Raw genomic sequence first — 14,023 nt, forward strand, 5'->3', positions numbered from 1 at the left:
TCATGACCGTGAGCCCTGGGCTGTGCAGTATTGCACGTGGACATTGGTTTGGATTTTTTTTAGTTGCTCTTTTACAAAATCACCACGCAAAAAAGAATTGCTGATTTATGGTCCAGGGATGCCTCCTGTACACTTTTGAAGACTGCAGGCCCGTGTGGGTGTGTGTAGGATCTCTCTCTTCCTCTGATACTTGAGTCTGTGCCTTTTTTTGCTGTTCCAAATTTATAGGGCTTTGGCCCCTCAGAACCTTGTGAAAAAGTGCCACGGCATTTTAAAAAAAGTGAATAAAACAGTTTCTGAGGAACTTCTGTTTTTGGAAGGCCAGTCAAAGTCTGCAGGGACAAATGTATAAAAGGAAATTAATCTCTGACTGTAGCCCCTGTATTTGCATGGTGATTCTCAGCTGCACTGGGCACACCCAGCAGAGCAGATCCTGGGTGCTGTGCTCCAGGAGGCATCCAGGGCTGGTGGATTGTTCCTTCCATTCCCTCCCCTGTGCCATGAGTGCTGTGCTCTTCTGTCATGGTTTCTCATGTCTGTGTCCTTTCTCTTTCTTTCTGTGCTTGCACTGCTCTGTCTGTCACGCTCACACGCAGTCTGGTTTCAGGGAAGCCTTCCAGGTAAGAATATCTCCTGAGTGTTGACCCTTGTCAGGTTGGTTGATTCTGGACAGGGCAAGTCCTTGAAGGGTGGTGGAGCTGTTAACTCAGAGACTCTCACATTTGTGAGTCTGTTTTGTCACTGGCTTTCAGCACCAATGCTGTTCTGTACAGGTGTGTCTGAAATAGTAAAAGATGAGGCCTGTTTGTTGTTCAATCTGCCCTTAGTGTCTGAAAGGGAAAAATTAATTGGTTCTGCTTCTTAATGCAATATAAGCAAAAAAATTGAGGCAGTTTGAGGCCGTTAGAAATCTTCCTGAAGTGATGTTTGCTGTGCCAATGTGAAAATTAATATTAAATAAAAGCTAATAACTAGAAAAATATGCAGTTGGTGAAATTCTTGCTGGTTTCTGGAAATGTTTGACAAGAATGAGAGAAATTTTTGTGGTGTTTTTTTCCCCAAGTAGTGGATTTAGGATGCAGTGTAAATATGACCTGCTGTTGGTGCTTTTTGGAAACAGGTGTCTGAAGTTACATTTAACTTACAAAATGTGATGGCAGAGTAGAAGTTCATAGTGCAGACTTCCAAAACAAAAATTATTTAGATTAATTCCCAATTGGACCAATCTATTCATCAAGAACAACAAACCCCACACCCTTCAAGGGCTGCTGGAGCCATGCTGGCATTCCACTGCTCAAATTTCCACTCTGCTGGAAATGCTGTTCCACATCCTTGCCTTTCCTTGGAGAGGGATTCCATGGAAACACAGTGTCACATGGAGCTGTTCCTGTGTGGGTGTTCCTCAGCCTCCAGCTGGCACCTCTAAGGGTTAAACAGCAAGACCTTGGCTCTCTGTCACCTTCCAGTTGTTTCCTCTGACTCCTAACCCACAGGGGCAATGTCTGCAGTGCATAGCAAACTCCAGGGACAGAAGTATGCACTGATTTTAGGCTTGGGGGCCCAGCTCCCTAAGAACAAAGCACACCTTGTCTCGGACAGGTTATCTGGCTGAGGGAGGCTGTTTGCAGCAGGTAATGGGCTCTTTCTTTTCAAGACCCTTAGCAGACAGTGAGAAGCTGCCAGTGCAGAGACACAGGAACGTCGAGACCCTGAAGTCACCAGACTCAGAAGTTCCCCTAGTAGAGAAGAAGAGCAAGAAACCCAAAAAGAAGGAAAAGAAACATAAAGATAAAGAGAGAGATAAAGGAAAGAAGAAAGAGAAAGAAAAAAAAGTGGTAGAGGAGGAAGAAGAAGAAGTAAAAAAGGTAATTCTCCAAGATTTGCATTATTTTAGCTCCTGCTGTTATTTATTGCTGAGTTCATTTTGTTACCTAGGAACAGTTGCTTTTGGCAGTTCAAACAGCTCAATGCATTCACCCTCTATTTCCTTTAATTTTTACTACTGTAAAAAGCAGCAGGTATTTAAAGATTTCTGTTAATAAAAATAACACTTCCTTAGCCTCCTAAGTTAGTAGAATTCAGCTTACTGCAGCCTACACAGCAGATCTGCCAGAGCTCATGTGGAAGCTGAGTTTGCTGATATTTTGTCTGTTCTCCAAGTGGGGAACTCCTTAGCAAAATATCTGGAACTAGTTTTGTGAGTGTCATTGGTTGTGCATCCTGTCTCCCATGTGGTCCAGAACCTTTCAGTTATAAACCCTGCTGTTAGCTGCCAGTTGCTCTCAGGATTTGAAGCATGCTCCTGTTAACTTCCTGCAGAGCTGCACTTCCCATCTGCACTGCAGCCCTTGGAATGCCAGGGATACCCTACCCTGGTGTGGGGGTGCTGGGCAGCTGCTGTCAGCTGGGCCTGGCTTTGGAAGTGCTCAAAGACTGGAGTGAAGCTTCTTGGTGTGTTTGCTCCTGAATGTGTGACAGCATCTGTGCATGAGGAGCACATCATTGTTTTAGAGTCACAGAATCCCAGACTGGTTTGGGTTCAAAGGAACCTTAAAGCTCATCCAGTGCCACCCCCTGCCATGGCAGGGACACCTCCCACTGTCCCAGGCTGCTCCAAGCCCCATCCAGCCTGGCCTTGGGCACTGCCAGGGATCCAGGGGCAGCCCCAGCTGCTCTGGGCACCCTGTGCCAGGGCCTGCCCACCCTGCCAGGGAACAATTCCTGATTCCCAAGATCCCATCCATGGCTGCCCTCTGGCACTGGGAGCCATTCCCTGGGTGGTGTCCCTGCAGGCCTTGTCCCCAGTCCCTCTGCAGCTCTCCTGGAGCCCCTTCAGGCCCTGCCAGGGGCTCTGAGCTCTGCCTGGAGCCTTCTCCTCTGCAGGTGAGCAGCCCCAGCTCTGCCAGCCCTTCCTCATAAGGCAGATGTTCCATCCTTGTGATCTTTTCATTTTGGTTTTTTTTTTGTTCCTATTGTTGGGGGGTGTTGGGTTTTTAATTTGATTTTTAAGAAAGATATAAAAACAATGATAATGGAGGTTTTTTTTCCTCCTGAAATTCAGGGGGAAGACTTGGATTTCTGGCTCTCCACTGCTCCACCAGCTGCTCCCACATCCCAGCCACAGGTAGGAATCTTCCCCCGTCAGAAGAAGCTTCTTTGGTTATTCCTTGCCTGGGAGCTGTGCAGGAGTGCTGTGTCATGCTGCAGCACAGCGGGGAACATCGGCTTCATCTCCTCAACTTCCTGCTGGGGAGCAGAGATATTGTGTCTGCCCAGTTCAGAGGAGCTGTGATGGGAGACTTGAGGCTCATTCTGTACAGATCAAGGAATAGAAATAGAAATACAGGTGCAGCTCCAGGCTTGGTTGATTTTGTTATTGATGAGTATAATGTTATACAGTTGTATGGTTTTATTTCCCAGTATGAGGTAGACTCTAGAAATATTAATAGACATGAGAGACAGAGTGTGAAAGAAAAATTCTCATGAATTTTGATGGGAAATTCTAGAGGAAGAGACAAAAAGATATAAGGGGATGGATTCCTTGGAGGAAACCTTCTGAATCATGTCCTCAGGTGATCATATTGGCTGGGTTTCAGAGGCATCAAATTAAAGCCTTGATACCATGTTAGCCTAATGTCATTTCTGAAATAACAGATGTGAGGAGTTGTCACTGTTGAGTTTCTTTTGGTGTGGGATTGGGTTGTTCCAGCTGCTTTCCATTAGTGTCAGAATCCTTCTGCTCATCTCCTCAGAGCGAGCCTGGAATGGGCACTGCTGTGGTGGCTGAATCTCAAGTGGTAAAAAAAGAAAGGGATGAACAAGATGAGGAGGAGGAGGAGGATGAAGGAAAGGTAAGTGGTTCAAGTTAAGAGGAAATTGCCTCAAGTTACACCAGGAGAAGCTTAGATGAGATATTAGGAGAGATTTTGTTGTTGGTATTGTTTTTGAATGGTAAGGATTGTCAAGCATTGGAACAGGCTGCCCAGGGCAGTGGTGAGTCACTGTCCCTGGAAGCGTTCAGAAAACCTGTGCATGTGGCACTTGTGGACATGTGCTAGTGGTGGATGTGGTGGCACAGGGCTGATGGCTGGACCTGGTGATCTTAAAGATGTTTTCCAAACTTCACAATTGTCTGGTTCTATGAAGTTGCTGTCACCTTTCAGCCATATTCTCCTGCTGTCTCAAACTCCTTAAAAAGCAGCACACAGGATTTACCATCAGCATCTGGTCAGTGCAGCGACTGCCCATAAATGTTGCATCCTTGAGGAGCTGTGACCTCCTCGTGGTCAGAGGTTTGGCTGTTCCCTGAGCCAAGGGACAGGTCCAGTTAAAGCTGAGCTTCCAAACAGTTGGAGAGATTTGGCCTTGTGCTGTTCCCAGGTTACTTTGGAATAAGGTGTGGGGAGCAGGGTTTACTGGGACTCCACATGGAGTTACTTTTGGGATTTAAGGGATGGTACCTGTGTTTTGGGTTCTGCAGTAAAGGGAAACTTTGTGCAGTCCAGGAAGTGTGGAGAGCGGGAGTGTGGAGTTGGAAGTGTGGCAGAGGGGTCATTGCTAGAAATCAAGGGTTTCTTTAAGGGTTTGTTGTACTTTCTTGTTCTTCTTGGTAGAAATCCTCCAAGCATAAGAAGAAAAAGCACAAGAAAGAGAAAGAGGAGAAATCAAAGGATAAAAAGAAATCCAAAAAGAAGAGTCATCACAGCGAGGAGGAGCCCCCGGAGTCGGTGCAGAACGGGACGCTAGAGGATGAGCCACTACCAGTGAGTAGCTGTGCCCAGGCCTGGGGACAAGGAGAGCTCAGCTGCTTGGGAGGGAGGACCATGACAGCCCTTTTCAGTCATCAGTTCTGGTGTGACTGTGAGTTCTCTCCTGTTTTTCAGCCCATGTCCAGTTACCGCCTTCTTGCTGAAAGCCCATACATTAAAGTGGTGAGTTCGGGCTGTTCGTTTGAGTGTTGTCTGTGTGTGCCCTGGGGATGGTGCAGTGACTTTATGTAGCCATCACATAACTGAAGAACTGTTTCAGTCCCAGAAGGTAGAACTATAACCAAGCTCTATTTCCTTTCCTTTGGGTGGCCCACTTCAATTTCTAAGTTGATATTTTCCCAATCCTTAGCTGCTCACCAGTGTGTTTCCATAATCTTATAGCTATACCAAAGTACCTCCCTTTTGAACCTGGTTTAACCCCATGCTGTGTTCTGTTTCTTGAAGTTTGACTCTTTCCTGTGACATTTTTCCCTTCGTTTGCAGACCTATGATATTCAAGGAAACCTCCAGAATGACAGCCAAGTTACTGTGTCTGTTATCTTTGAGAACAAAAGCACTAGCTTCCTTAAGAGCATGGAACTGAATGTCCTGGACTCTCTCAACACTAAAATGCTCCGACCAGAAGGATCTTCGGTACACGATGGGATACCTGTGCCCTTCCAGCTCCCCCCTGGTATGCACAGCTTTGCACAGGGCTCTTGGAGTGTGGCTGGCCCTGCACTGCCCTCCTGTGGAAGGAGCTGCTTGAACTTCTTTCTGTTTTCCAGAAAAAACATCTCTGCCTGGGTGTTGCTGGGCTTTCCCACAGTTCCCTGGAGAGGATAAGCCTTCTCCCAGTGTGGCTGTAATGCAGGTGGTTCTGTACAGCAAGAGCAAAGCCTTAATCTAGGGCTGGGAGTCCAAATGTCTGAGTTCCTTTTCCAGGTGCCTGCAGGCTGGCACACATTTGACTACAAGAATCCAAAATTCATTATGTGTTTGCTATGAGATTTAAAATAAAACAATGTAATAGGTTTGTGGAGCATTAGAATCCACTCTGGATTTATTCTGGAGCTCTTGTCCCACTGTTTGAATGGCAGAGGCCTTTAGCAGCGAAGGTTTGTGATGAGGATGTGCAGGGAGGGCAGCTGAGCCCTCCAGAAGCATTAAGGACAGAAATGAATGATAATGGTTTTGTACAGAGCACAGTAGTACAGTGAAATCTGTGAACTTCCCTGAATTTCCCTTCCTTCACCAAGGAGTTAATTTGAGTCCTGGAACAGCTCACGGAGGGCTGGAGTGGCCTCAGGGTGCTTTTCAGTTCCCCATGGAAAGCAGGGGGGTATTAGATTTGTTTTAAATCTGTATGCGGCAGTTCTTGACACAGACTTGTATATTAAAAGCAAAACATAGAAACATTAGAATTCAAATTAGCTCTGAAAGCTACTCTGAAATGTTTATAATATAATTCCAGTAATGCAGATAGTTTAAATGTGTGACACTGTGACACTTTGCCCAGGCACTTGCTCTATAACCTCCATCAAATGTCAGCTCCAGTTGCTGCTCCTGAGAGATGCAAGTGCTGTAACATTGTTGACTCATCACAGCAGTTGTGTGTAGAGCTCTCTTCCAACTCAGAGAATTTCAGACTTGGTTCAAAAATAATCTGCACATAAGTCAGTTTATTCTAACCAATACTTAGATCTGGAAACCATGTTCTGACCTGACTTTTCCCTCTCCTCTCTTCACACTAGGAATCTCTAATGAAGCCCAGTTTGTGTTTACACTTCAGAGTATTGTTATGGCTCAGAAGTTAAAAGGAACACTGTCCTTTATAGTCAAAGTAAGTGCAGCTCTCAGCTGCTTCTGCTTCCTTGGGAACTGCGTCAGGGAGCCGGACTTGGGTGGGAAGCTCTGCTCTCAAGCTTTTTTTAGGCATCATTTCATCCCTGCTGCACCAGCCCATTCTGTGAGGAACATTTTCACATGACATCTTGTGCAAAGAGTGCCCCCAGTCCTGCGTCAGCACGTCCTAGATTGTCATTCCTGTCAGCATGTGAGCAAGGCAGCCTGGAACTTGTGCCACATTGTCAGCTAGAAAATGGCACTGATCTGCTGGGGAGGGGAGAGAGGGAACCAGGCTCTGCTCCTTCTGAACTCAGTTGGACACTGCAGTCTGGTACAAGGCTGCAAAACAAAAATGAGAATTAGATGCAGTCATTAAGAGTGGAAACCCAGGCCAAGAGTGAGGTCAGCGGAAGGCATTGTTTAATAGGTATTGAGCTGGATAAGGCTGTGTGGGTCTCTGATGTTATTTCAGTGCAGTTATTAATGAAAGAGCTGTATGAGCAGCTCAAAGGAAATGAATGGAGACAGTTGTGGCTACTCCTGAGTCAGCCATTATCTCTATTTTAAGGGTTTCTTAAAAATAGCACGCTAGTCCTATTTTAGTACCTGAGAATCTGGGAACTATTAATTTATTATTTTGCTCAGGAAATAATGAACTTTAAAACCACATCTCCAAGTGTTAGTTTAAACTCCGTCTGCTCAGTTTATTTCAGCAGAGTGCAGGCAGAACTGTAGCCCAGTGTATCCCTTACCTGTTGTAGGTGCATGTATCAATGCAGCTGCCCAAATCTTTGAGGAGGCTGATGTTGTGGTGGGATGGTTCTCACATTGATCCTTCAGGCCCAGCCAGGCTATTTCAGGGGGAACTCAGCCCTCAGCTCCTCGCTGGTGCCTGTGTGGTGGGTAGGGGTGGCTGCCTCACATGCTGCTCTCCTTTGCCCTGTTGCAGAATGATGAAGGTTCAACCCATGAAAAACTAGATTTCAAATTGCACTTCAGTTGTGCTTCATACTTGATCACGACGCCTTGCTACAGGTGAGTGCCCGTGCTGCTGCCCCTGGGGGGCTGAGCCCTGCCTGCTCCTGCTCCTCGGGGTTTGGGCAGTGTCTCTTTGAGGGGTGACTGTTCAGATATGGCCAGTGACTGATTCCGGGTGGCTCTGCAGGGGGAGCTCTGTGCCCTGCAGGCTAGCAGAGGCAGCTCTGGCAGCAAGAGGGCACGAGTTGTTCCAGTGGGCTCTGGAGTGTGATTTCCATATTTGCTGTAAACCCATTTTCCTAGAGCTTGGTAGCACTTAAGCTTCTGTATCCTGACATGTTTCGTGGGGCTGACGGGACAGATTTCACTTGCATTTCTAATACAGCATCTACTTTCCTTCCTGTTCTGCAGTGATGCTTTTGCCAAGCTCCTAGAGTCTGGAGATCTGCACATGAGTTCTATTAAAGTAGATGGAATTAGCATTTCTTTCCAACATCTACTGGCAAAGATCTGTTTTCATCATCATTTTTCAGGTGAGTCTTCCTTGATGCAGAACCTTCTGCAGAATTCCATATTCTAAAATCTCTGCTGTGCTTGGTGAGCATAACACTCCATGGGCTCAGCGGTCACAGGAGCAGGTGATGTGCAGATTAAATACGTTTGGGAGAGTTTTCTCCAGTTTTGCAACACTCAAAGCATGCAGTGTTCTTCAAAATGAATTCTCCTTGTGTCCCTGTGGAATTCCTGCAGCCCAGTGAGGCATGTGACAGCTATCATGGGAGCAGCTGGTGTGGAGTTCAGGCTGTAAGTGTTCTCTGGAGGGTGGGTTTGATCTGCAGGGCTTCAGACTCCTTCCCCAGTGTCTCCTTTCAGTGAGGGAGAGCCCCAGCTCTTCAGGTTTGGGTTTATTAATTAAAACTCAAGCACTGGCTGAAGCAAAACAACTGGCTGTTTCATCATGCTCTGGTGTTTGCATTAGACATTGCCTCACTGGGAGTATTTCTGGGGAAGAAATCTACGTTCTGAGCAGTGTTTTTGCCACAGAACATTTGTGGCTTAGGAGACGAATGACTCACCTCATTATTGTGAAACGTCCCAGAGAGAAGCCAGGAGGAGCCAGGCACATCTTAACCCTGACTTCCTCCTCCCCTCTGTAGAAGCCTCTGTTCCTCAAGGCCAGGCAGAGCGAGGGCTGCTCTCCAGGGGAAGCAGGGCTTGAATTAAAATGGAATGGAATGAAATGAAATTGCTGTTTCTCTGCAGTTGTGGAACGCGTTGATTCGTGTGCGTCCATGTACAGCCGTTCTATCCAAGGCCATCACGTCTGCCTACTGGTAAAAAAGGTGAGAGCATTGTAACCCCTGAGAGAAGCTAAACCTGGAGCCTTCCCTGCCTTCCTCTGCCTCTTTCCAGTCCCTGAGTTTGGCTGGGAATGCATTTAGCCCCACTTGGAAGAGGAGCTAATGGGTTTTTTTTCCTTTTTCTTTTCCTTTCCAAGGGAGAGAACTCTGTATCCATAGATGGGAAATGTAATGATTCTACCCTGCTTAGCAACTTGTTGGATGAGATGAAAGAGACATTATCCAAGTGCTGAATATTCCTTATAAAATATTCCAACGACCAGAAACACACCCAACGTGTAAAGACGAGCAGACCCAAGTGTTAAGTTTCTCCCTCGTACGCATGTACTACCCTGGGGCACGTGCTTTCAGTTCACTCCACCATTGGTTGCAGTTTAGACATTTTAAGGCTGTATGTTACCTTTTTATTTTCAGAACTTTTTACAAACTGTGGTGTTAACCCTTTCTAGCCCAAAGAGATCCTGGTGACATGACTGGAGGAGGGAGGGAGGGAGGGAGGGAGGGGTGGGCACTATTTATTCAGCAGCTCATGATGATCCCATGACCTTCATCTGTGTGGGATGGCGACTGAGCGGGACTTTATCAACAGTAGCACAGTTTGTTGCTTGTGCTTATGCCAGGGAAGGTTGACTTAATCCTTAGCCATGAAATATGTCTTCAGGGCTGCTGTAGTTGATGTATATTTCTAGCAGAGGCTGGTGCTGGACCAGAAGGCCTCTTTTTGTTGGTTTTTTTTTTATATATATATGATTTATTATCTCAAGATCTATTGTGATCAGCATATAAATATCCTCCATCTCCTTGAGCTAATCCAAAGGAGCCCTGTGGGAACTGGGATGTTTGAGTTTCTGTTTATAGTAGTTGCCTTGAGCCTTAACCTTCTTTTAGTGACAGCTGGAAGAGTCAAGTGTGGAAGCATGAAACGGGCTGGAAGTGTTATTGTTTGGGTCTGTGCTCCTCTCCACTGTCCCACACACGGAGTCTGTCAGGCCTCTCCCCTTTGAGCTGTCTCTGCTGATGTGTTCTATGAGTCCGCTTCAATTTCACATTCCTGAACAGTTAAGCTGTAGCAAGAAACTGGAAATCCAAAGGGGTCTGTTCCTGCGTTTTTATCCTTTCGCTCACCAGCTGAGGTTGACCATTACCAGGTTAGAGAAACAGTCATGGGTGCAGCCCCTTGTGTGCAGGTCCGTGTCCTCCCTCTGGGCTCTGAAACCAGCAGGGTCATTCTGTCTGTGTCCACTCAGTGTCCCTCAGCCTCCCCTGGCAGCACTGAGAGCAGATTTGGCAGCACAAATGCCCCGTGGTTCCTGGGGCAGGGCCCTCCCTGCCAGGGTGCAGGAGAGAGGGATGGATGGGGAGCCCCAGATGCAGGAAGGAGGAGGGATGAGAATCCCCTCTCCCTGCCAGGGTGCAGCAGAGGGGTCATGAGGAGCTGCTCTCCCTGCCAGGGTGTAGGATGGGGAGGGGGCTGAGGAGCTGCCGATTTGGGACTGTAGCAGTTGCTTTAGAGAGAAGAAGGGAGAGTCTGGGAGGTGCCCATTCTACACTATTGGAATCTTGTGGAGTCACTGACAGGAAAGGGATGTCATAGTGTCCTGCAGAGATGCTCAGTTGATGCCCTTCTCCACCATCCCTTGCTTTCAACTTGTTTTTTATTCCCCTGCTCCATTTCTTTCCTCACAGTTCCGCACCCAGTGAGCAGAACTCCATGGAAGGGTTTTGCTTTCAGGCACAGGTCAGGAGCAGTTGATTGCTCCAAGGTGCCCAGGGAGGAGCCGGCTGGGTCTGCACGTCTCCAGCACCACCACCACTCCTAAAACACCGAACCCCCATGCAGGGAGCAGGATAAAGCGTTGATCTTACTTGTTGGGTGATGTCCTGTACTTTACGCGTGTCTTGTGCTCTTTACACTCTTCCCACAGGAGGTATTTTGGCAAAGGCTCTGCTCTGGTGCTCTGGGTTCCCTGCCAGGCCCAGCTCCGTGTCCGACCGCGCTGCCATGACCTGGAGGGTTTGGTTTTGGTCAGCCTCCCTTGGTTAGCCAGTTGTGTATTAGAAACTGAACATATTAAAATTGTCTTAAAGGATAATGTTCCTCAATTAGTGTTTGGGTTTTTTAATTCATGGATGAAAACTGTCACTTTAGCATGTAGAGTCTCTTACAGAATCCTGTGCAGTGATTCTAGAATTTTGAAACTGTATGATGTGTTACATTCACAAATTTATTTGCTATCAACATTCCCTGGAAAAAAAAAAAAGAAAAAGAAAACAACATACCACAAGCTGCTGTAATGATTTTGTGTCAAGATGATCCAATAAACTTTCAAAACAAAGTTAAATTTTTGGCTTTATAAATGGTCCTTTCATAAGACCGTTCCAGTTTGGATGGACCCAAAACCAAGGCATGGATTTACCCCAGGGCTGAATAATGTATCTTCAGTGGAGGTAAGAGGAATCTCCTTCCTACTGGAGGTAGGGAATTCCTAGTGCCACCCCCTTGAAAGGCAGCTCTGCAACAGCAGCTGTCACTAACACTGCAATTACAGGAAAAAATAATTCAGACTATCTCAGTTACATCTCCATTAATTGTTTTATTTTTTGGATCATGATTGCAGCTAAAATTCAACACTTGGAAGAATGAGAGCTCTGGTCTAAATGAGGCCGGAATCAGCCCCTGCTGTTGCTTCCTCTTGGCCTCCAGTGAGATTTGTGACAAACGTGGGGACATTGATGTGAGGATTAAGGCCCTGTCCTGCCACAGCAGGGATGAGCCCTTGCCTTGGCTGATGCCCCAGGGGTTTCCAGTCACACCAGAACCTGTGAGAATCATCTTGGGACAGAAAATCCCTGGGGCTGAGAGTCAGGAGCCGCTAGTTCTGTGCTGGGCATTGTCCGGTAGCTTGTTGGCCCCATTGCTGCAGGAAGGATCCAGGTCCTCTGTTCCCAGTCCTGCAATCCCTCGTGGACCTGCCGTGGGGTGGGACTGCACAGATCTGATGGAATGGGATGGAAACAAAAGCAAACCCCAACCCAGGAAGTGCTTGGAGCAAACCTTAAGTGTTAAATGAGCTCCAGGAGCTGATCCTGCCCCTCCCTCAGCCCTGGATGCTGTGTCCAGCTCTGGGCTCCGCTGGAGCAGAGCTGGAACTCCTGGTGTGGCTGTGAGGAGGATGAGGGGATGGAGGATCTCCTGTGGGTGAAGGCTGCAGGAGCTGGGGCAATGAAGAGATGAATATAGATATAGACAACATATATATATATATATATATAATGGATATATGCTTTACTAAGTGCCAGAGGCTGGGGCCAAGCAACAGGACCAGAGGTAATGGGAAGAAACTGAACCCAGGAAATTCCACCTGAGCAGGAGAAGGACTTTGCCCTGTGTATCACAGGCTCCGCAGAGAGGTGGTGGAGTCACCTTCCCTGGAGATCCTCAAAAGCCATCTGGCCACGATCAGGGGCCCCTGCTGAGCCAGGTGCGCTCCAGCAGTGCCTCCCAACCTCGGTTCTGTGACGGGAGTTGCCCACGAGCCTGGCACACAGGCTCCTGCCCTGGGGCAGAGCGTCATCTGCTCATGGAGGAGCCCAGCCAGAGGGGCCCCGCGGCTGCTGGAGCAGAGCCCGGCGCTCCCGGGAGCAGGAGGGGATCAGCTGCTGCCCTGAGCCGGGGCCAGCTCGGGCAGCCAGAGACCCCCGGGGAGCTGAGGCTTCCCCCCAAGTGCTGTGGCTCAGCTGGGCTGAGAGGGGCTGTAAACACCCTGGGGGTGCTCAGCCTGGAGAAAAGGAGACTCAGAGGTGACCTTGTCACTCTGGAGAAAAGGAGACTCAGGGGTGCCCTTATCACTCTCCACAGCTCCTGGAAGGTGCCTGTGCTCAGCTGGGGCTGGGCTCTTTCTCCAGGCAGCACTGACACAACCAGAGCACACAGCCTCGAGCTGCACCAAGGGAAATTTAGGTTGGATATTGGGAAAAGGTTTTTTCCAGAAAGGGTGACAAAGTTCTGCAATGTTCTGCCCGGGGAGGTGGTGGAGTCACCATCCCTGGGTGTGTTTAACACAGCCTGGATGTGGCACTGGGTGCCAGGGTTGAGTTGAGGTGCTGGGGCTGGGCTGGACTCGATGACCTTGAAGGTCTCTCCCAACCCAGTGATTCTGGGATCCTGTGATCCTGTGAGCTGGGGTGTGGGCTGGGGGCTGGGAACACCTCAGGCACTGAGCAGGGCTCTGCAAAGGTTGTGGGGCACCTGGGCTGGAGAGCTGCTGGCTCCAGCCAGGAGTGCTGGAAAACCCCTCGAGGGGCAGGAGCTCCCGGGCTCTGCTTCAGCTTTTGGCGCCCTTTGAATTTTGGGCTTCCCAGGGATTTCCCAGCGGGGGTTGACTTTCCCCATCCTGCCATTTGTGAGCAGTTCCCTTTGAGCTGGGGGCTGGTTCCGGCCACTTCTCCTTTTTATGACCTTAAAGTTGAGGTCTGGGCAGGGCCCTGCACTGCCCCCGTTGGACCAGTGCCCTGCTCCCAAAAACACCAACACTGAATAAACGGGAATAAAGGAAAACAAACAGAACAGAACAAAATGGGAAAATAAATTTTAAAAAAGAAAATAGAAGAAAAGGAATAAAAGGGAAGAGAGGGAAATAACTGGAATGGAATAAAAAAGAAAAGATAAATACAATTACAAAAATAAATACATAGAATTATGTATTAATAATAGAATTGAACAAAATAAAAAGAAAGAAAATAATAAAACAGAAGAAAATACAAAAATAAAAGAAAATTGAAAACAAAACCTAATAGAAAACTAAAATAGAATAAAAATAAAAGAGAAAATAAAAGAGAAAATTAAAAGATTAAATAGAAAGTAAAACAAAATAAAATTAAGATAAAATAGAAAATAAAATAAGGATAAAATAGAAAACAAAGTACAAATTAAAATTAAAATAGAAAATGAAAGAAAATACAATAAAAGAAAGTAAAAGGAATTCAGATAACTAGAATAAAATATTGAATTAGAATAAAAGAACATAGAGTCAAATAACCTAGAATAAAACTTTAAAAATACCATAAAACACGAACGGTCCCCCCCCA

General features: G+C 47.1%; 1 protein-coding gene across 3 annotated transcripts in view; it reads left to right on the forward strand.

Annotated features, from left to right (window-relative positions):
* AP3D1 (adaptor related protein complex 3 subunit delta 1) overlaps positions 1–14,023 on the forward strand; it is a 57,185-nt gene that overhangs the window by 31,737 nt on the left and 11,425 nt on the right. Inside the window, exons 22-33 of one of the 3 annotated variants that reach the window (XR_005259826.1) lie at positions 597–620; positions 1,655–1,865; positions 3,062–3,124; positions 3,753–3,851; positions 4,614–4,763; positions 4,884–4,931; positions 5,253–5,442; positions 6,503–6,591; positions 7,546–7,631; positions 7,986–8,107; positions 8,838–8,917; positions 9,073–10,387. Coding sequence is in view for 2 of the 3 variants with exons in the window: in XM_038163720.1 (XP_038019648.1) it covers positions 597–620; positions 1,655–1,865; positions 3,062–3,124; positions 3,753–3,851; positions 4,614–4,763; positions 4,884–4,931; positions 5,253–5,442; positions 6,503–6,591; positions 7,546–7,631; positions 7,986–8,107; positions 8,838–8,917; positions 9,073–9,168 (1,258 nt within the window). In the remaining variant the exon portion in view is untranslated. Of the gene's footprint in view, positions 1–596; positions 621–1,654; positions 1,866–3,061; positions 3,125–3,752; positions 3,852–4,613; positions 4,764–4,883; positions 4,932–5,252; positions 5,443–6,502; positions 6,592–7,545; positions 7,632–7,985; positions 8,108–8,837; positions 8,918–9,072; positions 11,278–14,023 lie in introns of those variants that run through there. The other 2 variants (XM_038163720.1, XM_038163721.1) reach the window with 2 other exon arrangements.

Source organism: Motacilla alba, chromosome 28, assembly GCF_015832195.1.
Source record: "Motacilla alba alba isolate MOTALB_02 chromosome 28, Motacilla_alba_V1.0_pri, whole genome shotgun sequence".
NCBI classification, from domain to species: domain Eukaryota; kingdom Metazoa; phylum Chordata; class Aves; order Passeriformes; family Motacillidae; genus Motacilla; species Motacilla alba.